Source organism: Sesamum indicum, linkage group LG13, assembly GCF_026168435.1.
Source record: "Sesamum indicum cultivar Baizhima isolate 11 linkage group LG13, ASM2616843v1, whole genome shotgun sequence".
Lineage (NCBI taxonomy): Eukaryota > Viridiplantae > Streptophyta > Magnoliopsida > Lamiales > Pedaliaceae > Sesamum > Sesamum indicum.
In genome coordinates this window covers 12,621,454-12,645,595 of record NC_142669.1, presented here as the reverse complement: position 1 = coordinate 12,645,595, position 24,142 = coordinate 12,621,454, and the positions used below count along the sequence as shown (strand labels likewise).

The following is a 24,142-nucleotide window of genomic DNA, read 5'->3' as shown; positions in this document are numbered from 1 at the left end:
GCTCCTAAACTCAATCCAAAAAAATAAAAAAAATTAAATGAAACATGTCATATTTGAGCTCATTAAGTAAAATCATGAAACACGTCAAGAATTATAAAGTCAACTCCTTATACAAGACAAATGGTAGGCATTAATGAGAAAAAAAGAATTAGGCTAGAGTCACCTTGTGAGCTCCTAGAACCGCACTCTGCTCACAGTCTTTCCCCAAGCTTCGGCCTTTGGAGTGAGCAACAATTGCTTAAAGAAGATAATTAGGATAAATACATTTTTGGTCCTCTGCTAATGCAATTTTGGTCTTCTAACAATTTAGAATTGCAATTTTGGTCCTCAATTTTTAATTTTTTTGGCACTTTTGGTCCTTCCGTTAACTTTTTCATTAAACTTAACAAAAATTCATCTTTTTTTTGGTTTATTCTCTTTTGAAGCTTGAAGAGAAATAGAAAAATTGAATGCATTGGATTACAACTTTAAAAGTACCACAAAATGGGAGGAAAATAGCAATTTTTTCCACATTAAATGAAATTTTCGTAAAGTTTAATTAACGGAAGGGCCAAAAGTGCCTAAAAAGTTAAAGTTTGAAAATCAAAATTACAACTCTAAATTATTTGAGAATCAAAATCGCATTAGTGACTATATTTAAGGACAAAAAATGCATTTGCCTCGAAGATAATTAGTGAGCTAAAGTCAGGTAACAGGGGTGTTAAGGTAATTGTAAGTGAAAAGAAGACATTTGAAGTCTTTGTCCGATTGCCTTTATTTATGGAAGCTTCTACCGTAAACAAACTCGGGCTTAAGCCATTATATTCAGCTCCCAAAACATTATACTATTTTAATTATGCAGATTAATCAAAGAAGACAAAAAAAAAAAAGGCAGAGCTGACAGGGCCCTACAAACGTATACAAGTAAACATTTTCAATGAACTTGTGTGGCATAATTTTTAATAAAATTGGATATTTTCAATAAGATTGAAAATGTTTTAAAATAAAATTAAACCCATATATTGTTTTAATAAGAAGGCTCTATTTACGTTTAATTAAATAATTTTTCTTTTTTTTAATAAATCATCCGAAGGTGGAGGAAGTTTTTTAAAATTTTCAATTCTTTTTTATTAATTAAAAAAAATAAGTAAATATACAATGGAGAGTACTAACTCACTGTAAAATAGTATAAAATTGAAAATGTCCATTTAAAGATGAAATGAAGCGGGCCAAAAATGTGAAGGCCCAATTACCTTTCCAATGTCTATTATCATCCCAGAAAACATCACTCCCTCAATTACCCTCCCCTCCCGGAAAGCCAAGCCACACTGAACGCCGACGTAATGGACCTCCCCGCTCCTCAGAAACGAAAACGCTCCCCCTCTCCCCCGTCGCCGCCATCGCTTCAACCCTCCGCCGCCCCCATTGACCTCTCACTACTTGAAGCACTTGAGAAATCCCAACAGAACGCCGTCGAAACCCTCGACCTTAAAACCCTAAAAAAGCTTGCCTTATCCTTGGAGCGCCGCCTCAACGCCAACACCGCCGCCCGCCTCAAGTACCCAGACAACCCAGACAAGTTTGCTGAATCCGAACTCGAGCTCCACGACGAGCTCCAGAAGCTCAAAATCCTCGCCGGCGCACCAGAGCTGTACCCGGACCTTGTCAGCCTCGGAACCGTTAATTCAATCACTGGACTCCTCAACCACGACAATACAGACATTGCTATTGATGCCGTCACGCTCTTGCAGGACCTCACTGATGCTGATGTCATCGAAGACAACGACGAGCCGGCGCAGGTGCTTGTTGACGCGCTCATAGAGAATAATGCGGTCGAATTGCTTGTGCAGAATTTAGCTCGGTTGAATGACTCCGACCCCGATGAATCAGCTGCCATCTATAATACATTGTCCACTATCGAGAACCTCATTGAGGTCAAGCCTTCTGTGTCTGAGCTAGTTTGCGAGAAGACCAAGTTATTGAAATGGCTTCAGGCGCGGATTAAGATACGTGAATTTGATAGTAATAAGCAGTATGCATCTGAGATTCTGGCAATTTTGTTGCAGAATAGCATTGCTAATCAGAAGAGGTTTGGTCAGATGAACGGAGTTGACACATTGTTGCAGGCCGTGGCTATGTATAAGTCTAAGGACCCGAAGACGGGTGATGAGGAGGAGATGGTGGAGAATTTGTTTGACTGTTTGTGTTGCTTGTTAATGCCATTGGAGAATAAGGAGAGGTTTGTGAAGGCAGAAGGGGTGGAATTGATGATCATTATTATGAATCAGAAGAAATTGTGTTATGGGTCCGCAATCAGGGCTTTGGATTTTGCCATGACTAATTATCCGCCTGCATGCGAGCGGTTTATTGATGTGATGGGTCTAAAGACTGCATTCCCTGCTTTTATGGGTAAGGCAAGTTCAGTTCCCTTTCCCTATGCGGCATCTGCTGAGACTGATTGTGCGCATGAATGCTTTTCATTCATGGATCACTTGTGACTGGCTTGGTTTAAGCTTTGCTTCTTATTGGTTTATCGCATGAATGAAAGAAAAAATTCATTTATAGTTGTTATTGATGTCTGAAACCGGAATTCGGAAATAACTACAAAGTCACACAGGTTGGAATATCGGCCATAAAATTCTTGTATGCGTATTGTTTGTGGTGTTTGTTCTCTGTTGATAAGTTTTAAAGAAAAGTAAACAGAATTTGTAGCAATAAGATATAATTGATGATTTTGGAGTAGCTGTTGTGTATCCAAGACTTTTTAGCCTTTATGTCTAAATTTTATGTCTCTTGCTTGTCAGATACCTTTGAGCAAGAAGAACAAGAAAAAACGCTATAAAGAAGAGTTGGAGGAACGTCTGATATCACTAATTGCGTCACTATTTGGTAAGAAGGCAAGTTCTGTTTAGACTGCTTTTCTTTAGTCTTTGAGATTGATATTGGGAAATGCATGGTTTTAAGGTAAGATGAATACATCCTTGTATGACACTGTTGGAATTTATTAGGCTTTCATCTTGTTCGTGTCATTTGATTTTGTATGGAAATTCAGTTTCCTAAACATAAGGTTGATCTTGTTCTCATCAACTTCTTGCATATCTACTCCTCAAATCAGTGTAATATTTAATCGATCATATTTTTATGTTTTTTGGTCTACATGTATGTTGTTAACTTACGTTAAAATGCTGTTTGTGTACTCAACATCTATTTCTTGTAATTGTATGTTTTGGTTCTCTTGGCTTAAAGTTGTAATGTTAATTTGCGTTCTTCAGTCACTCAAAATGCTGCACTTCATCAACTTTTACTTAAAATATGGTGTCATAGCATATTGTTTTCTCCAATTATGTCATTGTACTCATGGCAGTTCTTATCATACTCCAGGTGGGATCTTGAGGGGTTCTAGAAGGGAAAGATTGTTAAGTAAATTTGTGGAGAATGAATGTGAGAAGATAGACCGGCTTATGGAACTCTACGTGAGGTCATTACTTTGCACTGCCTTTAATTATTTATAAAAAAACCGCCCTTCTTCTTCTTTGGGCATTTTGTTATCTTCTTTTTTTTAGTCTGATGGTGTCTTCTGATCACTTTTATTTTTACTATTATTTTTAGATATTCAGATAGAGTCAAAGCAGAGACTGAACGGCTCAATGAACTAGAACTTGACGATCTTGAGGTTGGTTAATATCTAGATTCTTCTTTCCGATCATTATGGCTTTGCATCAACTTCAGGAAAATATCTTGTGAATGTGCATTCTTCTTTGTTGTTGCAGATTGATGAAGAGGAGAAATATAATAGAAAGCTAGACTCTGGACTCTATACTCTTCAGGCATCTCCATCGCCCCCTTTTCTCTTGGTTATGTTTTTTAGCAATTTAACTTTCTACTCTGTTCTTATGTTGAATCATTCTCTATTTTTGCAGTTAATTGCTGTTATTCTGGGGCATTTGTGGACATCCGAGTAAGTCTGCCCATCTTATGTATCAATGACTTGGTGGATATGATCTTTCAAGCTGCCATTTTCTTGGCCTCAATTTCTAATTGGTGCTTTTGTCTTCTCCAGGCACTCCCGAATGAGAGCAAGAATTGAGCTATTATTGAAGCAGCATAAGTTAACTAAGAAGGATGTTAAAGATATACTTCAGGTATTAGCCTCTCAACTTAATAGTGATAAAAGTACAGTGGTTTATTCCTTTCATGATTACTGCTGGTTGTGAAGGTTTTGTAAAAGCTAACTGTTTAGAACTCGTCAGTATTGCAATTGAAATTAAATAAATGTATGGTACACTTGGGTGTTGCTAAAGTTTCTTTTGAGTTGATATCTTATGCTCATCTGATTTTTCCATTACGTAACAGCTAACTGCATTTGGTGAATATTGGTAATGTAGAAAAGGGGGAGGGGGCTTTATTGGAAATTTTGAAGGGGAAAAACAAATAAATTGTCTTGTCAAGTTTGATTTTTGAAGTGCAGATTTCATTTTTAAATTTCACAAAAAACAAAAGCATTCATTTCGGAACGCACCAAGTTTGTGTACGTTCTTTGAATGATTGAGATGTCATTTGAGGCAACTTCTTACTTTGACCTTTGGAAACTGAATATGAATCATTTGATGGTATAGAAGCTAAATGATTGATATGTCATTGGAAGCAACCTCTTACTTTGACCTTTGGAAACTGAATATGAATCATTTGACGGTATAGAAGTTAATCATTTAACTGACAGTTTCACATCATAGTTCTGCAGTGTGCTTGTTTCTAATTTTGTCAAAGTATTCATTGAATACACATGTTAATACACACCGCTCTGATTTCACAGGAATACCACGACAATATCGGTGATCTTGATGGGCCGGAAGAGAAGGAAAGGGCACAGTCAAAGATCTTAAAATTCATTTCTGCTTTTACATGAAAGTAAGACTTTTAGACATTCATGAAGGGGCCTTTGTGATAAAGGAAAACTTCTGTATTTTAGTCTATCCTACATTTTGTACTTTGTTTGGGTGTATGGAGAGATGGCTGCAATTTGAAGCTTCTTGTGGATTTTCTATGCTGAAGAGCAGGCCAGTGAAAAAATGCTCTCCCTTCTATGTTAATTGTAACAGAAAACCAGAAATATATAATCTTTTAAAAGACCTAGAAAAACTCATGTCACACACATTTCCACAAACTTGGGTAAATTACACCTTTGGTCCCTATATTTTGAGTTAAAATTGATTTTGGTTTGTAAATTTTTCGAGGCATGATTTTGATTGCTAATTTTTACAAATTATTACGATTTTAGGTCAAAACTAATGGAGTCGGAGAACGCGACCGTGTTCTGTTCTCAACTGTCGTGTTGGCAGATTTGGCACGGTCTGATCCATAAACTGTATCCTCTATAGATTCTTTGCTTTCTTCATATTGGGTTACCACCAGCACCAAGTCCTCGGGTCAGCTCTTGCAAGATGCTGTAGGGGAACTGGCGACAGACGTCCTCATGGCCTGAGTATCAGTGTTAACAATCCACAACTCAACCCCCTTCATTGCACTCTCTCTATCATACCATTGACTGCATTTGAGGCTGAGCTATATATTAATCGGAATATTGTAACATCGAAAGATTTTAATATATAATTGTGGGGTTAAATTGATAAGTATTTTTTAAAAGAAGAGTTAATTAGTAAATAAATTATAAATTCAAATTTTGATTATTAAAATTTGAATGGAGCAAATTGGAGTTTTATAATATTTGAAAGTAAATTTATATTAAAAGAAATCACAAGGGACGTAATGGATATTTTAAAAAAAATTAAAAATAAAAAATAAGAAAAAAGGGAGGATAATGATGGGTGGTACCCGTACGCACCCTTTTTGTGATAACACACTTAAGTATAACATAACACACACACACGAATAACAGACTTTCAGGAGAGACAAGTAGAGAAGGAAAAATTGTGTTTTAAATTGTTATTAATTTTTATAATTATATTATTTGATTAGTATAGTTATTGAATATAATTTATACTATTTGGTTTAATGTTTAACGGAAAGCTTTTGTGAGTTTGATTATTTATAAATTAGTGATTGGTTAAATATCCAATTTGAATTAGGGATGTTATAGTTAATTAATTTAATTATTTCTATAATATTTGTTCAATTTAATCGGACTGATTAATCGGATATTTAATTATATGGGTAGGTGAAAGATGATAGAGATATTAGAAAATTATATTTGAAAAATATTAAAAAATGTATATTTGAGAATATAAAATTTACTCAAAAAGAATATAAGATTTTGAGATAATTTAATCCAAAATTATTATTGACTATAGTAGCTAAAATATGTGGGGTTTAAAGACAATAGATTCTTATGAATTATTTGACAAACTATATATATCTTTGAAAGCCTAAATTGTCTAGTTATTTAGAAGAAACAAAACGAAAATTTGAATGTTGATAGAATTGAAATATTAAAAGAATGTTGGAAATTGTATGGATAATAGTTAATAGTTTATTTAGAAATTACCGTATTCTTAATATATTAATTATATAACTTATTATAGGATGTATGACAAAGTAAAGGACTGAACAACTCTCTACTTACAAATTAAATTATTGTAAGATCGAGGTAAATAAATAATAAGTATATCTATATATACTTCCTTTCCTTGTAACATTACTTTTATATAAATCTATGATTCCTCATGGAATTAATCAATTTTGAATTGATAAGTAGTTGATGATTTAAATTGCATGAATATGTTGTGAAAATAAAATGAGAAAATGCAATGAAATATTACATTTGTTGAATGATGTTGGTGCCTGTGAATGAAAATATGTCGATATGGGATTTTACGTGACTAATTGCTTATAAAACAATGATATATAGAAGTGTGGGAGTGAAGAAAACTGAATATAATTATGACATGAATACCCTTTTATATTATTGAATAGCCTGTGTGGGAAAATATAATAAAAAGATATATGATTTATATAAAAGAGTTATGATGGGAAATGAAAAGAGTTGTGATGCAAAATGAAAAGAGTTTTGATGCGAGAAATGAAAGAGCTATGGTGCGAAATGAGATTGATGAGCCTATGTGGCATATCAAGATGATTCACTTAAATATTATGTAATGAATAACGAGGTTGAGTTGGTGGAGAAAAATACAATAATACCTTCTATAAGCAGATCAGGAAAAGAGGAGTTTAACTGATTATCTTGTTATGAGTTGACTGCACTATGAAATAAAGTTAATTGTGTTGGAATTAAATAAATATATTCTATATATGTTGCTCATTTTGTTGTCTGAACTATATTTGATGTACATGTATAGATGGTGTCGATTATTTACTTACTAAATTGCAAGCTCATTTATCTGCTTATGTTTTTTAGGAGCAGATCTTGCGGTGTCTACCCACTAAGGACTAGGTCAAACCTTTGCATTTCAATCAGGTTGATCCAATATGTAATTTTCTCCTCATCAATTAGTAAAAATAGACATCATATTTTGAGAATGAATAAATACGAATTAAAATTGTGGTTGGCGTGTGAGCTAATTATAATAATTTCATTGATATGGTAAAGAAGCATATCTAACTAAAGTACATGGTACTAAGATGGTCAATTTGGGGGTAATAGACATTCCAATAGTGAGAGAATTCCATGAAGCTTTCCCAAAAAAATTACCTATGTTACCACCTCATCTAGAAGTAGATTTTGAGATTGAAACTAGTCTTGGGGCAGCACCTATTTCAATTTCACCATGCAAAATGGCTCCAAAGAATTGAAAGAGTTGATGAAGCAATTAGAAGAGTTGTTAGATAAAGGTTTTATATGACCATGTATTTCATCGGGGAACATTAGTATTATTTGTAAAGAAGAAGAATAGAAATATGAGATTATGTGTTGATTATAGGTAATTGAGCTGGATTACAATTAAAAATAAGTAGCCTCTACCACGGATAGATGATATGCTTGATTATCTAAAGGATGCAATCATGTTTTTTAAAATTAATTTAAGATCAGGGTATTGGCAACTGTTGATTGATAAAGGGTCTATTCCAAATATAGCTTTCAGGATTAGGTATGGTCATTATGAATTTGATGTTATACCATTTGGGTTGACAAATACCCCTGCCGCTTTCATGTCCCTAATGAACAAGTAATTACTAGGGGTGGGCGTCAGTCTGGGTAATGGAAGTTTGGGTAGTTTAGGTTGGGTATCCAAACTTTTCGATAGCTAAAATAGCTACTCGATCCTGACCCGATTTTCATAGGGTACCTAATTTACCCAATCCAATTTTTTTCGAGTACCTGATTAAATCAAGTACCCAATAGTCAGGTACCCGAAGTTTTCTCCTTTTTTTTTTTTTTAAATAAGCTTCATAAATTTTGTAAAATAGAAGATGAAGCTTTTGTAAAATAGAAGTTGAAACAGCTTAAAAAAAAAAAAAAACAAAAGTTGTTTCAGCTGCTAAACAACTTCTACCAAAAACAAAGATTGTTTCGAACAACATGATCAGTATGTTTGGTTTCAATTTTGGCCCATATTTGAGATGGGCCAAAATATAGTGTATGTTTGTCTTGTTTGGTTTTGTAAGTTTTGGATATATTTTTTATTATTTTAAAATAGTTTTAATTATTTTTTTTGGACAAAAAATAATTAATTAAAAAATAATATTTATTTTAATCACTCACAACTAAATAAATTATATATATTTTTACACATACATATATATAAATATATGTAAAAGATATATAATTTGACAATGAAACAATACTTTTTGTCTCCCCACTACCCAACATCAAACATACCATACTTATTTTATATTTTCCAAAAATAAATCCAAACATACACACTATCTCTAACTTATTTTTATTTATCTTTGTTTTTCTCTCTCTATCTTCATAAAACACCCCAAAACAAGTTAAAAACAAAACCAAACATTATGCATCTGTTTTTGGTATTTTTTGATTTATTTTTTTCCAATTTCTTTGAATATACAATTTTAAATTTCATCATTCAATTGTTTTTTAATATACTTATTCTTTGACATACAATAAGTAAGAAATTGAATATACAATTAACTAAACAACAAAAGGAAAAAAAAAAAACAATACTAACCTTTGGATTTGATATACTAATTCATCATCTTCTTGTGACATTTTAAAATTTTATAATTTTTATGGGGTTGGATGTTTTGGCTCTTGGTGTTGTTGGGGGAACTTGGGACTTTGGAGAAGAAGAATAAGAGAGAAGAGGGAGGAAGAAGAATAAGAGAGAACCAGGAGAAAACCCTAAAAGGCTAGGCAAAAAGAATACACAATTTTTTATTTTTTTAAATTTTGGGTACCCGATCGGATAGTTCGGATAGGATTTGTAGGAAAATCCTACCCGAACCCAAATCCGATTTTTTAATTAGGGTATTAGGTTATTCGATAGCCATTTTTTAGTAAAAAAATCAGAAAAAAGAAACCGAACTCGATCAAGTCAAGTCAGGATCCGAACTACCCTACCTGAACGCCCACCCCTAGTCATTACAATCATTTCTCGATCAATTTTGTCATTGTGTTTATCGATGATTTTCTGACATACTCTAGTAGTTATGAGGAACATGAGCAACATCTAGAATGTGTTTGGTTGGGGTGAAAAATGGGAGTATAAGAGAAATCGAAGTAAAAATAAATGTATTACAGATAATTTGGTGTTTGGTCAAGGAGAAGAGATGGAGGTGAAGTAAAACTCAATATACATGAAGACCCTCTAGAGTTCAATTTTGTTTCCGTCCAAAATTGAGTGGAAAAGTGGAAGTATAAGGTCAAAAAGACAAAAAAGTACAATTTTTATTTTTGTTTACTCTATTACCCATATATATATATCTATATACATAATTTTTCTCCAATTATTTTCTCCTTCCCGCTGATAATACCGTACATAATTGCCATAGAAAAGATAACAATGTCATTGAAAAGCTACTACGTCGAAGTCAACAATCAGGTAAACAATCTTGTTGGTAATTTTTATTTTATTTAAACTAAAGAGTTTAGAATAAATGAACAATACTCATTTTGATTAATATTTTTATTAACAAAAATATTCTTATTCTTATTTGATAAATATTTTTATTAACAAGATTTTTAAATTTTTTGATATACTAAAATTATATTAGTATAATATTAATTTATTCATTTATTAATAGAAAATGAAGATAAGGGTTATTCAACAAAATTATAAAAATAGTCTTTTCTTTTCAATATGTTTTACTCGTACAAAAAAAGTAGAAGTATTTGAGATTTACTTCCCCCATTCATATAAAACAATTTGAAGGAAAACTATTATTATTTCCCTTCTCCTCCCCCTTTCACTTCTGCTCCCCCTTCCACTTCCATTTTCCTATCATTTGAACCAAATGAACCCCTAAAGATGGCTTTATAAATTTTGAGAGAAAAAAAAATTGTATGCTAAATTTAGCAAATTTCACTTTTGGATGAGGAAATTGCCTTTTTAGGGCATGTTGTTTCAAAACAAGGGGTGCAACCTAAATATTTATCAAAAGTAATGGATTGGGAGCCACCTAAATATTTATCAAAAGTTCGAAGCTTTTTTGGGATTGACTAGTTACTACTGAATATTTGTAAAGAATTTCTTTGTGGTCGCGAAACCTCTGACAAATTTGTTAAAGAAGAATGCATCATTACACTAGAATGACAGGTGTGAACAGAGTTTTGAAGAGTTAAAGAAAAGACTTACCTCCACACTTGTTCTTGCTTTGTCTTCTGGAAATGGAGGATATATGGTATATGCTGATGCCTCGAGACAAATATTTTCGTGTGTCTTGATGCAGCATGGAAGAGTTACAGCTTATGCGTCGAGGCAGTTGAGACCACATGAACTAGACAATCCAAACCATAATATGGAATTAGCAACTATTGTGCTTATGCTTCGAGGCAGTTGAGACCGCATGAACTAAACTATCCAACCTATGATTTAGAATTGGCAACTATTGTACATGCATTAAAAATCTGGGATATTATCTATATGGACAGACATTTCAAATATTTACAATCGCAAAAGCATAAAGTATATTCCAACATAGAAAGAGTTTAACTTGAGGTAAAGTACGACTGCCCTATTGACTATCACCCTAGAAAGGCTAATGTTGTGGCAGATGCTTTGACTAGAAAGACAGTGAACCAAGTTGCAAACATGATTAGCTATAATATGAAGTATTTAACATCCCTCAGAGCAATGGATGTGCAATTTAGCATTGATGGTGATATTTTATTGGCTATTATACAAGTGAAGCCCTCCCTTAAGGACAAAATTAAGGATGTACAAAATAAGGCATACTTGCAGAAAATGAAAGCCAATATGCAAGAAGAAAAAAGCGATCAACTTGTAGTACATGAAGATGGTATGCTATTATGGGAAATGTATATGTATGCCGAATGTAGAGGAATTAAAATCGGAGATTATGCAGAATACGCACTATGAACTGTATGTAATGCATCCTGACAATACCAAGATGTATCGACATTTAAGGCCCCACTACTGGTGGTCAACAATGAAGAAAGATGTTGCAGAGTTTGTGGCCAGATGTCTAACTTGTCAACAGGTAAAAGCATAGCACCAAGCACCAGCTCGTAAGCTTCGTCCTTTATCTATACTTGAATGCAAGTGGAAAAACATTACTATAGATTTTATCATTAGGCTACCACATGTATAGGAAATATGATGCTATTTGGGTGATTGTGGATTAATTGACTAAATTTGCTCACCTCTTAGCAATACGGCAAAATAATTCTTTGAATAAGTTGGATGAATTATATGTTTCAGAAATTATAAGATTACATGTTGTTCCTACTTCTATAGTCTCTAATAGAGATCTTCGATTTACTTCTCATTTTTGGGGAGGCTTGCAAAGGGCTCTATGTACAATATTTCTCTTCAATACAATGTTTCATCCTCAAACAGATGGACAATTAGAAAGGACAATTTACACGTTAGAGGATTTGAGAGCTTGCATAATATAATTTAGAGGAAATTGGGATGATCATGGGGGAGAAAAGGTTCTTCTGAAGGTATCACCATAGAGGAGAATTTTAAGAATCCGTAAGCAAGAAAAGTTGAGTCAAGGTACACTAAACGATATGAAATTATCGAGCGAGTTAGACAACTATCTTATCGATTAGCATTATCAGCAAAATTATCACAGATACATAAGGTGTTCCGTATTTCTATGCTACGACGATACTGATCAAATTGTAGCCATATTTGCATGAACAGGAGATAGAAATACCGGAAGGGTTAACGTATGTAGAGGAGCCTATAGAAAAAAAAAATTATCGAGCATGAGAAATTGAGAAAAAAAGAAATACCAATGGTGAAGGTAAAGTGAAGTCACCACTCTCCAAGTGATGTCACCTGGAAGGTTGAGGAGAATATGAAAGAGAGGTACCGATATTATAGTCCATAGTTGGTACTTTAATCAAATTTCGGGGACAAAATTTTTATTAGGAAGGGATAATTATAACATCCAAAAATTTTAATACATAATTATGGTATTAATTAGTAAGTGTTTTTAAAAAAAGATTAATTAGTAAAAAGTTATAGATTCAAGTTTTGATTATATAAGCATGAATGGAGTAAATTTGAGCTTTATAAAATATTTAGGAGCAAATTATATTAAAAGAGAATTAGAAGGGACACAATGGATATTTTAAAAAAATTTTAAAAACAAAAAAAAAAAGGAAGGATAATGATGGGTGCTGCCACACCCACCCTTTTATGATAACACAAACACACACTTAATTATATAACATACAATTAACATACTCTCGGGAGAAACAAACACGTAAGAAAAAAATATTTTTTAAATTATTATTAATTTTTACAATTATATTATTTAATTAGTCTATTCATCAAAATTTAGTTTATACTATTCGATTTAATGGTTAACAAGAAATTTTTTTATGAGTTTGATTATTTATAAATTAGTGATTGGTTAAGGATCTCATTGAAATAGGAATGTTATAGCTAGTTAATTAATTCAAGAGTAAATTACATTTTGCCATTCGAATTATATCAATTTTTATACTTTCATATCTAAACGTTTTTATTATGTCGACTTAACATCTTAATTTTACGAAATTTGCACTTTACCATATATATATGACCTTTTTCTGGCTGATTTTTTTGTCGAAAAAATATACATGTTGTGCATATGTAAAAAATATCGCATCACATAACTCTTAAATATCACATGTGCACTGTATGTGATGTTTTTTCGAAAAAAATCTTGATGAAAAAATAGTTAGAAATGGCAAAGTGTGAAATATCGTTAAGTTGACATAAAAAAAAGTTTAGATGCTAAAGTGTAAAAATAGTCATAGTTCGGATAGCAAAATGTAACTAACCCTTAGTTTAATTACTTAAGTTAGAAGATTTAATCATTTTTATAAAAATTTGTTCAATTTAACAAAATTGATTAATTGAATATTTGGTTATTTGGGTAAGTGTCTAATTAGTTACTATAATAGCGAGAAATTGATGAAATGAGGATAGAGATATTAGAGAATTGTATTTGAGAAATATATTGATTATATGCCTTATCGTTGATTATTGAGCTCGGGGACAAAACAGAGGATTGAACAACTCTCTACCTACTAATTAATTTATTGTAAGTTTGGGGTAAGTAAATAATCAGTATTATCTATATGCATTTTCTTTACTTGTAATATTACTTTTATGTAAGTCTATGATTCGTACTGGAACTAATGTATTTAAAGTTGTATGAGTGGTTCATCATTTAAATTGAATGATTATGTTGCGAAAGTTAAATGAGAAAATGCATCGAAATATTACATTTCTTGAATGATGTGTTATAGATAAAAATAGTGATATGTGGAACCAAGGGAATAATGAAAATTGAATATAATTGTGATATGAATATCTAGGGATGTTATTGAATAGCCTATATGAAAAAATAAAATGAAAAGAGTTATGGTGCGATATAAAAGAGCTAGGATGTGAAATCAAAAGAGCTATGATGCGAAATAAAAAGAGTTTTAATGCGAAATGAAATGCTATAATTACAAATGAGATTGATGAGCATGTGTGGCATGTCAAGGGGATTTGTTAAATATTATGTAATGAATAGTGAGATTGAGTTGATGGAGAAAAACACTATATCACCTTCTGATAAGTAGAATAGGAAAAAAGAGGTGCTTAATTAATTGTCTTGTTATGAGATGATTGCATTTTGAAATAATGTTAATCGTGCTACAATTAAATTAATTATATTCTACATATGTTGTTCATGATATCTTGTCCGGACTATATTTGATGTACGTATAGGTGGTATTGGTTATTTACTCACTAAGTTACAGCTTGTTCCTCTACTTATATTTTCAGGAATATATCTTGCAGTGTCTACCCATCAGGCTAGGTCAAACCCTGCATTTTAGCTAGATCAGGCCAGTATGCAGTTTTCTGCTCACCTGTCAGTAAAAATAGAAATCACATTTTAAGAATGTACAAATACGAATTAAAAATGTTGTTGGTATGTGAACTAATTATAATCGTTTTATTTTGTGGTGTTTGATATGTGTATTGTATATATATAATCTAATGGATGAGAAGTTAATTGTATTTGTTGTGATGACGAGATTACGTATGTATTTCACAGGGACTAAATTATGTGCATATTATATATATTTAAACGGAATTTACTTTAAGTGTGATATTTTGAAAAGATAAAATCGTAGTGTCATTAGAGGGTGCTACAGATACACCAGGTTTATTGGTTAAAGGACATAAATGCCCCTCCATCAAAGAAAAATACCTCAAAAGGACAAAGATATGCGTTTTCCATATTTAGGTCAAGTCAGTCGGCCCAATCCACTCCAGGGACTCAACTTGGTTGACCCAACATGTCGGTCGTAGATTATCGAACAGCTCCTAGCTGGAGATTGCCCCACACGTCCTAGGCAAGTGGATACATTTAACCATATAAATACATTCATTGCACTTTTTTTATGGAAAGGCACATGTATTACAACAGCAACATTAAATACCTTCTATTGATTTCGAGTTAACTTAAGCCTCAGAAGGTGTTTTTTTTTTTTTTTCAAGTCCCAGACTTCATTCGGGATACCCTTAGAGAGACTTCGACCTCCTAATGAGAACAGTTTTGGCACCGTTTGTGAGAACGCTAAGAAAAGCCCACTCGTATCTAGATGGAACAGATGTCTATGAGAGAGCGAGTCAGGGAGCCAAAGGAGAAAAAACTCCCCCAAGGTGAGAAGAGCAAATGGTTGATTTAGAGCGAGGAAAGTTGCAGTCATGATAGAGGAAGCAAGCAAACACGCCATAGTAGAGAGGACAGTTACACCCACAGCACATGACCCAGTTAGGAGAAAACTATTCAAGGATAAGGAAAGGAAGATTGAAGAGGACCTAAGGGAGGTGACAAGCAAAGCAATAGAAAATGCCACGATAGAGAAGTGTCAGACGCAGAGTCAAGTAAAAAGGGAAAGAGAAGAGAACATGTTTCAAAGGTAGAGGTAGATGATTTCAGCTGATAGATAGAACGTCTGTGTTTGCAGATTGATGAATTAAAATGATGGGGAGAGATGCTGGCACAAAATAGGGATTCACCTTTTTCAAAAAGAAATATTTACCAATATAGTAGATTCCAGCTTCAAGGTGCCTAACCTACCTAAGTATGATGGAACTAAGAATCCTTACAAACATGTAACAACCTACGAATTGGTAATAATTTTGTATGGTCAATCTGATTCTATCAATGTAAAATTATTTATGACGACCTTGACAGAAAAAGCCCAAGAATGGTTCACTAGCATCCCAAGTGGAACTGTTCAGTCATTTGGGTTAATTAAAAAAATCCCTTTCCACTTTACAAGTAAGAAAAAAAGTAAAGAGATCAACTACCGACTTGTTCATAGTATGATAAAGGAATGATGAGTTATTGAAAAGCTTCATAGATAGGTTCAAAAATGAAAGGTTAGAAGTGCAAGACCTCCGCATAGACATGATGGTAAATATCTTAACACATGATCTAAAAGAGGAACCCTTGCTTTAGCATAGATAAGGATCCTCTAGAGGACATAGAACACTTAATGAAAGTAGCTCAAAAATATTTTTGATGAAGAGGAAATGAATGCTACGAAAGATGGGGAATGGTTAAACTCTCATGGTCGTGATAGAGGTCGAGATAGGGAAAGAGATAAGAGAGAGAGGAATGGGGGAAACAGATCTGGAAAAGAAAAAAAACTGCTTTACCACCCTAAGTGTCATGGATACATCCCACTAAGTATCACTAGAACTAGAGCAACGATGATGGTAGAAAGTAAATGTATTGCGGCCTAGAAAACTCGAGATGCACCAGCCAAAAGGTACTGTAGCAAGTACTGCAAATTTCATGAGGATAAAGAGAATGATACAAAAGATTGTTACCAATTAAAGGACAAGATAGAGAGGTTGTTGAGGCAAACATACTTCAAAATATATGTGAAGAGAGAATCTAGAGGCAAACGTGATAGGGACTATGAGAAGAACCTCAAGGAGAGATCAAGAAGTAGGTTGCGCAGTGAGATAGATCCAAGAGCAAGGAGAAAGAAGTGAGAAGGGAAGGAGTGCATAACAAGGCTCCTATGGCAAGAGTTAACCATACAATAGCCTGAGGACCATTAGGACGAGGCTCTTGTAGAGCAAACAAAAAATATGCTAGGAGTTTTAGAGTGGATAAGGTAGGATAATAGGGTCCAAGTATTGTAAAAGATGAAAAGATTACTTTGGTAGGAGACATTTGGGACAAGTAGTGGGGTCCCAGAATGATCCCATGTTGATTAAAATTGATATTGCTAACTTCGCATTTCATAAGGTACTTGTGGATATTGGTAGTTCCATACATATTCTTTTAATGGAAGTGTTGAGGAAGGTGGATCTAGGGATCACAAGTATACAACAAGTTCACACCCCACTAGTTGGGTTCAGGGGAAATGAGGTGATGCCTTTAGGAATTGTTGATCTTCCAATTTCACCAATTTCATTTTCATCGTTTAATGCATATCGTGACAATGTGGAGTCTAACTTTGCAACAACATCAAGTCGGTTCGGTGGTGATGATAATGAGACGCAAAATGAGCCAATGCAAAATATGGGCTAGAAAATAAGAAAACCTCGGCGTCAACGCTACAGACGCAATTGTGGAACGGGTGGACATTTTTTACATTTGAAATTATATACTCTATTGTACTTTTTACAATTGTTTAAAAAATTATACATAATTACATTTGTATACTTAATTGTAATTTTTTAAATTAATATAATTTTAATATTATGATTTTTTAGTTTTAATATATTGTTAAAAATTAATTTTATATAATTAATTTATACAAAATTTAACTAAATGAATTAAAAATAAAAAAATAAAAAAAGTCCTCAAGTCGTGATTTAAAATCATGACTTGACAATTTATTTCTTTAAAAAATTATGTTTTAATTCTAACCGCAACTCGTTATATTATTACTACTATATTTAAAAAAAATTATATTAATATAATTTGTTTATTTTTTAATAATAAAAAAATAATTAACTCGATTGTCATCCGGAGCAGGAACCACAGGTTTCAAAGTCAATGAAACTAGAAACAGCCCACAAACCAAAGTCATAACCCGTTTACGATCCTGCCTTGGGAGAAAAGCTAAAGCCAGCTAAACCAAGAGTAGCTACTGCTCGAAAGCTCCGCTATAAACATCGAAACCAAAGTGGTGATCATCCTCACTGAACCCATTAAAATCTCTTCGTTTGTCGAGAAAATCTCCAATATCAGCATTTCTTTCCCAGCTTCCCCTTAATCTGAAAGGGTGAATTTCCCCATCAATCAAGAGAACAGGATGGCTGGAGTGGAATTACTGCCAAAAGAGTACGGATACGTGGTCCTTGTTCTGGTTGCCTACTGCTTTCTCAATTTCTGGATGGCTTCGCAAGTGGGCAGAGCCCGCAATAAGTAATGTTCTGGTTTCTGTTTTCCTTTTCTTTTTTTGTGTTTCTTTTTTTTGGTGGGGGTGGGGGGGTGGGTTTTAATTTGAAACCCTTTTGTGAATTTGGTATTCTGAGCAGTAATTTTTGTTTGATCTTGAGCGCAGGTATAAGGTGTTTTACCCGACCATGTACGCCACGGAAGCTGAAAGCAAGGACGCCAAGCTCTTTAACTGTGTCCAGGTCAATTGTTTGCTGTCTATTAATTGCGTATTCATGGAATTTATTGGAAATTATTCCATGTTATTCCTTTATCTATGTTGGAATTCTTTGTTTTGATTGCATAGTTGATTTTAAGGTGGTATTTTTTCTTTTGTTTAATGTAAAATTGGTGGTCTTATAATCTGCTGCTGTTTTGCTGTTCGAAAAAAAAGTTAAAATTTGAAAACTTGTGGGTGCAGAGGGGGCACCAGAATTCACTGGAAATGATGCCCACGTTTTTCATGTTGATGATATTGGGAGGAATTAGGCACCCTGTGATTGCTGCATCACTGGGAGCTCTTTACACTGTTACGCGTTTTTTCTATTTCAAAGGCTACTCCACTGGTGATCCTAAGAAACGTCTTTCGATCGGGTGAGTATTTGTTGTTGCATTAATCGATTACCACTTTCTTGATCTTTGGAGTTATTCTGACTTGAATTTTAACAGTCAAAAGATGTGGATATCTTGCCATATATTATTGTTACTAGTAATCATTGTCCTCATAAGCATCAGTTTTATCCTCCTATAATTCTTTTGAGAATGATCGAGGCAGGAAAAGAATGTTCAGCTTATCATCTCCTTTATCTTCTCTTGCCCATTAAGGACTCCGAATCTGTAACATTTATTTTATGCTCAAACATAATAAAAGTATCTAGAATCAAGTAGGTAATAAGTGCTTTTTGCTGGAAAGAGGGATAGGGGTTGTGTTTTCTTTCTTTTAGCGACCAAAAAATGGAGTTATCTAACGAAAGAAGCTGAAGTTGGGTCATTGCAATATTATTCTTCCAGAAATCCTAGCACAATGTACGCATGAGTTTTAAGAAATGGTATTTGCTGTAAGAAGTATAAGGAGATAATGAGAACAAAGCGTGGGAACCTACTCTCCGCTCTTTTGAGTCTCACAAGACAAAATAATGTAAAGAAACGCACTTGATATTTCAAACAAACAGCCCTACAAAACAATTTAGATAACCTGGTACGTACCACAATATGAAAGAGTTGTTACAGAGAGAGGAGAGCTGCATTTACCTTTTTCAACAAGACATAAGTTCTGGTTTACGGAGTTGCATGTGTGCAATAGATGAAGTGATGAACAAAATTGGCTGACTTGTTTGGTGCAAGGCAACCAGACTGTGAACTACAACTTTACTTAAATCCTCCATCTTGTACAGTTCAGTTCTCATTATTGGAATTTTCTGTTTTTGGCAAATGAATGAGGCTCGACCTTGTTGGTTGCATGCCCTCTTAAGCTTTCTGCTTGTTTATGTCAATGTCCGTAGTGATTAAGCTTCATTTTTAGATACATCTTCCTACTGCAATTTTTCTTTTTAATTAAGTGTTGGTGATATATTGATTCCTAAACTGTCGCCGCCTATTGAATCTTGTCCAGACACAACCCGTTTTGAGTTTTATGACATCGTTTCACACTATTCAGTTGGTAATCATTGCACACAGCAATTACACTTGACATCGTCTTAACCTTTCCTGATGCAGGAAATATGGTTTCTTGGCCATGCTTGGGCTTATGGTTTGCACAATTTCATGTGGAGTGCATATGCTTATTGATTAAAAGGCTGTAAGTTATTCTACAATGTAATAGAAATTGTTGTTTCGGGAACTTTGACCTCATGCCAAGTAGCACTAGCTAAGGATGTTCTTCGACCTAGTTTTCTCCTTGTCTTCTTATATCAATAACACGGTTTATACTTGATCTGTCACAATTCTAAGGTTGTCCATTAATCATTTTTTTTTTCTAGTATACCTCTGCTTTTATATAAACTTGTAATGGTTAATGTGAAACGGCCATGACATTTGTACAAATTCAACTTGTTATGAACCCTTAGTGACAGGACAACGTTATAACTTGGTGCCAAGTCTTGAAGAGTTCTTGATTGTGAACTTGTTTCATCTCTTCCAAAGCTTTGTACTTGCTCATTATGTGTTATAACTAGATCAAGACCTCCTTGGCTGTGTAACCATCCACGTCTCATTCAGTTTCTCGTTCGGCTGATATTGCCATAATTGTTGATGCAAAAATGGTAGTGCACCAAAAGCAACGTGCTAAACAAAGCAAAGGGATTCTAAAATGTTACCTTCTCTACAAGAAAACAGGGTTTCAAGGACGGAAAGCCTATAATTCAGTGTTTGAAAAATTAGAGACGGAAAATTTTCATATGAAATTGTAGCTAAAAGTCAATGGCTGATTCAGAAGCTGAATCCGTGTCTCTATTCAAACAAAGTTAGACCAAAGCTATATTTAAATCCATCTCTAATCTGTTTTAAATTCAATCTTTTTAAATAATCCATCTCTAATTCCATCTCAAAACCCATCAGTAACATTATCATGTGTTGTTATATATCCATTTCAGATCTTTTGGCTGATTTTGTCTCTGAATCCATCTCGTTTGAGGGAGGGCAAAATAGTCCAAAAAAATCAAGTTTCCACTAGATTAAATATTCATGGTTACGAAGGAAGTGGAAACACAACGCCACTATATCTGCCTATGGATTGAGAGCGAATGGTCCTATACTGTGGGTAATTAAATTTATATCTTATCTTTACACGCTCTCTTCTTAAAATTATTATTTTAGGACAAATTTAATATATTTTGCTAAATTTGTTGCTGCAGAGTGTTGTAGTCTGTGGTTGAACCAGAAACAGAAGACAAAGAAACAGAGTGCAAAAAATCTGTGAACTCCATTGACAAACTTCAAAATGTACAAATCAGTTTGTTTGGATTCAATCCCCAGATTAAATACACAGTTGCCTAATCACAACTAACCATAATAGAATAATCATCGGAGTGATGATATGAATCAATGAAAAACAGAATAAATGAGTCAGCTTGTACACAAAGCAAACAAAAGAAAACGCCATTTGAAAACACGCCATTAGCTACCCAGCGTCAAGGCTGAAATTGTCATCATTTTTCTCATCATCATCTTCAACCATTGCAACAGCAGTCTGCAAGTTAATCTTATGGGCAAGCTCCTCAACACAGAGGGCCTCCGTTGTGGCATGATGTCCCAATACTGTATTTCAATTTGACAACGAATTATTTAGACCCTGTTTACTTCGAGTATTTGACTAAATGGGAAATAAAATTAACCTTAGTTAAATGAATGATAATTTTTTTTGGATTAATTATAAACCCTTTATTTACTTGCAATTTAAGTTATTTTGTTATTACAATATTAACCTTAGCATTGAATTGTAACCAGAATTGAGTGGTAGGTAAAGGGGTAGAATTGGTTTTATACCCCGTAGCATTTATTGCTAGAGTAGTGATGGGGGTAAAACCCTATTCTCTCATAAAAGGACAACTTTGCCCTTGATGGGGCCCAAAATCGCAAGTTTGCCAGCATGACCCGCGCCACTTTTACTGGGTCGGGTCGCGACCCGACCCGACGACTTAGAACACGTGGCACGCGCGTAGCGGGTCGATAGACCCCCTGGCTCTCTATAAATACCTCCCAGTCAGTGTATTAAAGGTACGTCGTCTTGATCGCATTTTACCTTCAGCTCGCTATTTTTTTCAGCGACCCCATATTTCGACCTCAACCAAACACTGACTTAAGCATCGGAGGGCCTTAGCTGGGGGCCACCCCAGCAAGCCTGACGATCTGCTTCTTTTCTCAGGGCCCAATCACTAGTCTGGGAGAGGAGCGACCTCGAACCGCTTGGGAGATCGAACCAAGGAGGTCGCGTAGATTTCGACCCGGATCAAGTAGTATAAATATCCCCAAATTTCATTGTAAGAGGAACTTTCGGAACAAGAGAATGAATTTCTAGCTAGTGCAAGAGTTTAGCGTGTTCAAATCTCAAATTTCATCTTTATTCCCCATAAGTGGGCATGCACAATTCTTTCGCCAATGCCAAGATTGTTGTCGTCCCATAGGTTACCAATTTTTTTTATTTAGCAATCGCTTAAATCCTCCTGAAATTTTATTTTATTTTTTATAATTATCTATTTTTTTATTTTTCTTTTTTATTCCATTAAATAGGTATATAAAATTTTCTACTGTGCACATACGTTGAGGATGGTCCAATCGCTAGTCGTATGTATTTGTATAATGAAATACAAAAAATGCAAAGTCGATCACAATAAATATCATCCCAATCGAAACAATCATAAGTAAATTATATTACTTAGTTATTCAATTTCTCAAAATATTAATACATTACATTATTTCCGTTTATATGATACGAAAAATGAACGAAAGCAGGTTACCAAAACATAATTAATGCAGTCACTACTCAAATATGGAAATAATGGAACTATTAAAGGAATGTGTACTTAAAGCCTTGGAAAGCTAGGGGCATTATGGTCAATTTACCATGTACGGAGGTCGATAAACAAGAAAGATTGGATAAATTAGTTGATACTGAAAATGAGAGCATGATACAACTTTTTTATATGCAAAATTTTACGTTGACTTGATATATATACTGATGAGTGTGGCACGTTTTATGTATGTCCATTATTTTTATAAAGTATTTAAAATAAACTATTTTTTGAACTATATTATTCATTTTTTGTATAGTTAAAAATAACCTAAAATATATAAAATAAAATATATGATATATATATATATAAGATAAGAAAAAAATGAATGAGAAAAAAAGGAAATACCGAAAGGTGCTTGTGAAAAACCCTGATGACCTGGAAAGTTAAAAAAAAATTAATTAATTTTAAAATCTTTAAGAAAACGGCGGACCAAAATTTATTTGGACATCGAAAGGATTTTCTCTAATAATATATAATACTAGTAATTTGTGGGACATCCTACATGTATGTGTTATTTTTTAATATTATTTAAAACAAAATATTTATAATTTTTTAATTATTTAATAAAATATATTAAAATAACAAGTAAATATTAGATTTTTATAAGAAAATATTGATTAAAAAATTAAAGATATAATTTTAGAGGTAAAAAAGATGCAGACTAAAAAGAATTTACTACCAAAAGATGGTGAAAAAGTGGTGAGTTAGATAATAAATAAATTAAATATTAAAAAACAAATAAAAATAATAATAAAGTATAAATAAATGATTGGCAGGAGGTCCTATGATACTTTATCAGGTTCAAACAGCTGTAGGACCACATTCACCAAATATGCCAGACATTGATGTTACAATAAAAATTAATATATTAAAATAATAAACAAAAATTAAGCTACTATAGGAATTAAAAAGGGTGAATAGCAATTTATCCCCCTATGATATTGAAAATGAGCACATTACCCCCCTCTGAAAAGATATAGCAATTTACCTCTTATCTATTTCAAAATGAAATAATTTACCCCCTTATATAGGGAGGTAAATTGCTTCATTTTAAAAAACATAAAGGATAAATTATTGTATTTTAAAAAATACAGGGAAGTAAATCACTATTTATTTTTATATAAGGGGATGATTTGCTCATTTGCGATATCACGAGGGATTGCTTGCATATTTTTCGAATTAAAAATATCCCAAGATTTGATAGTAAAATCAGCATATTAAAATTCTTAGATGAAGAATTAAAATAGAAGAATTGCATGAGCAACAAAAATAATGAATTATAATTAAGTTATAGCTAAATTTTATTTTCAATACATAGTTAGCATCTCCGATTTTTAAAATTATAGATAGTATGATTCTATTAATATAATTTAATTAGCAGCATAGGTTTATAGGCTTAATGAGTTTGTTCAATTAGTAATATATAATTCAAATAATTATTATAACGTGGGTGTTGGTTTATTGATATTTTTCTCAATTTTTTTATAAAATATCATGGTTTCAGTTTCAAATTGTATGAATATTTTGAAAATTTTTAAAAAATTTCATTCACATGATTTGGGACTGGGTCACCAGTTTAACTAGTGATTCGAGCGTTTTATGAAAAATAGAATGATTTTTTAGGGTAG

General features: G+C 33.1%; 2 protein-coding genes across 3 annotated transcripts; both read left to right on the top strand.

Moving 5' to 3' along the window:
- The first annotated feature begins 1,208 nt into the window (after window positions 1-1,208).
- LOC105175970 (ARM repeat superfamily protein) lies at window positions 1,209-5,625 on the top strand. 2 transcript variants are annotated; one of them, XM_011098619.3, is made up of 9 exons: window positions 1,209-2,393; window positions 2,784-2,868; window positions 3,361-3,457; window positions 3,589-3,652; window positions 3,750-3,806; window positions 3,900-3,937; window positions 4,040-4,121; window positions 4,793-4,887; window positions 5,258-5,625. In XM_011098619.3, the coding sequence occupies exons 1-8, from the start codon at window positions 1,323-1,325 to the stop codon at window positions 4,883-4,885; spliced, it is 1,587 nt and encodes a 528-aa protein (XP_011096921.1). In that variant the 5' UTR covers window positions 1,209-1,322; the 3' UTR covers window positions 4,886-4,887; window positions 5,258-5,625. The 2 variants fall into 2 exon arrangements, with proteins under 2 accessions (XP_011096921.1, XP_011096920.1); XM_011098618.3 differs by lacking the exon at window positions 5,258-5,625 and having other exon boundaries at window positions 1,210-2,393; window positions 4,793-5,030.
- A 12,016-nt stretch (window positions 5,626-17,641) lies between these two features.
- On the top strand, window positions 17,642-19,984 carry LOC105175969 (microsomal glutathione s-transferase). The gene is made up of 4 exons (XM_011098616.3): window positions 17,642-17,991; window positions 18,131-18,206; window positions 18,425-18,597; window positions 19,720-19,984. Exons 1-4 carry the CDS (start codon window positions 17,879-17,881, stop codon window positions 19,793-19,795), a joined length of 438 nt encoding a protein of 145 aa, XP_011096918.1. The 5' UTR covers window positions 17,642-17,878; the 3' UTR covers window positions 19,796-19,984.
- The last annotated feature ends 4,158 nt before the right edge of the window (window positions 19,985-24,142 follow it).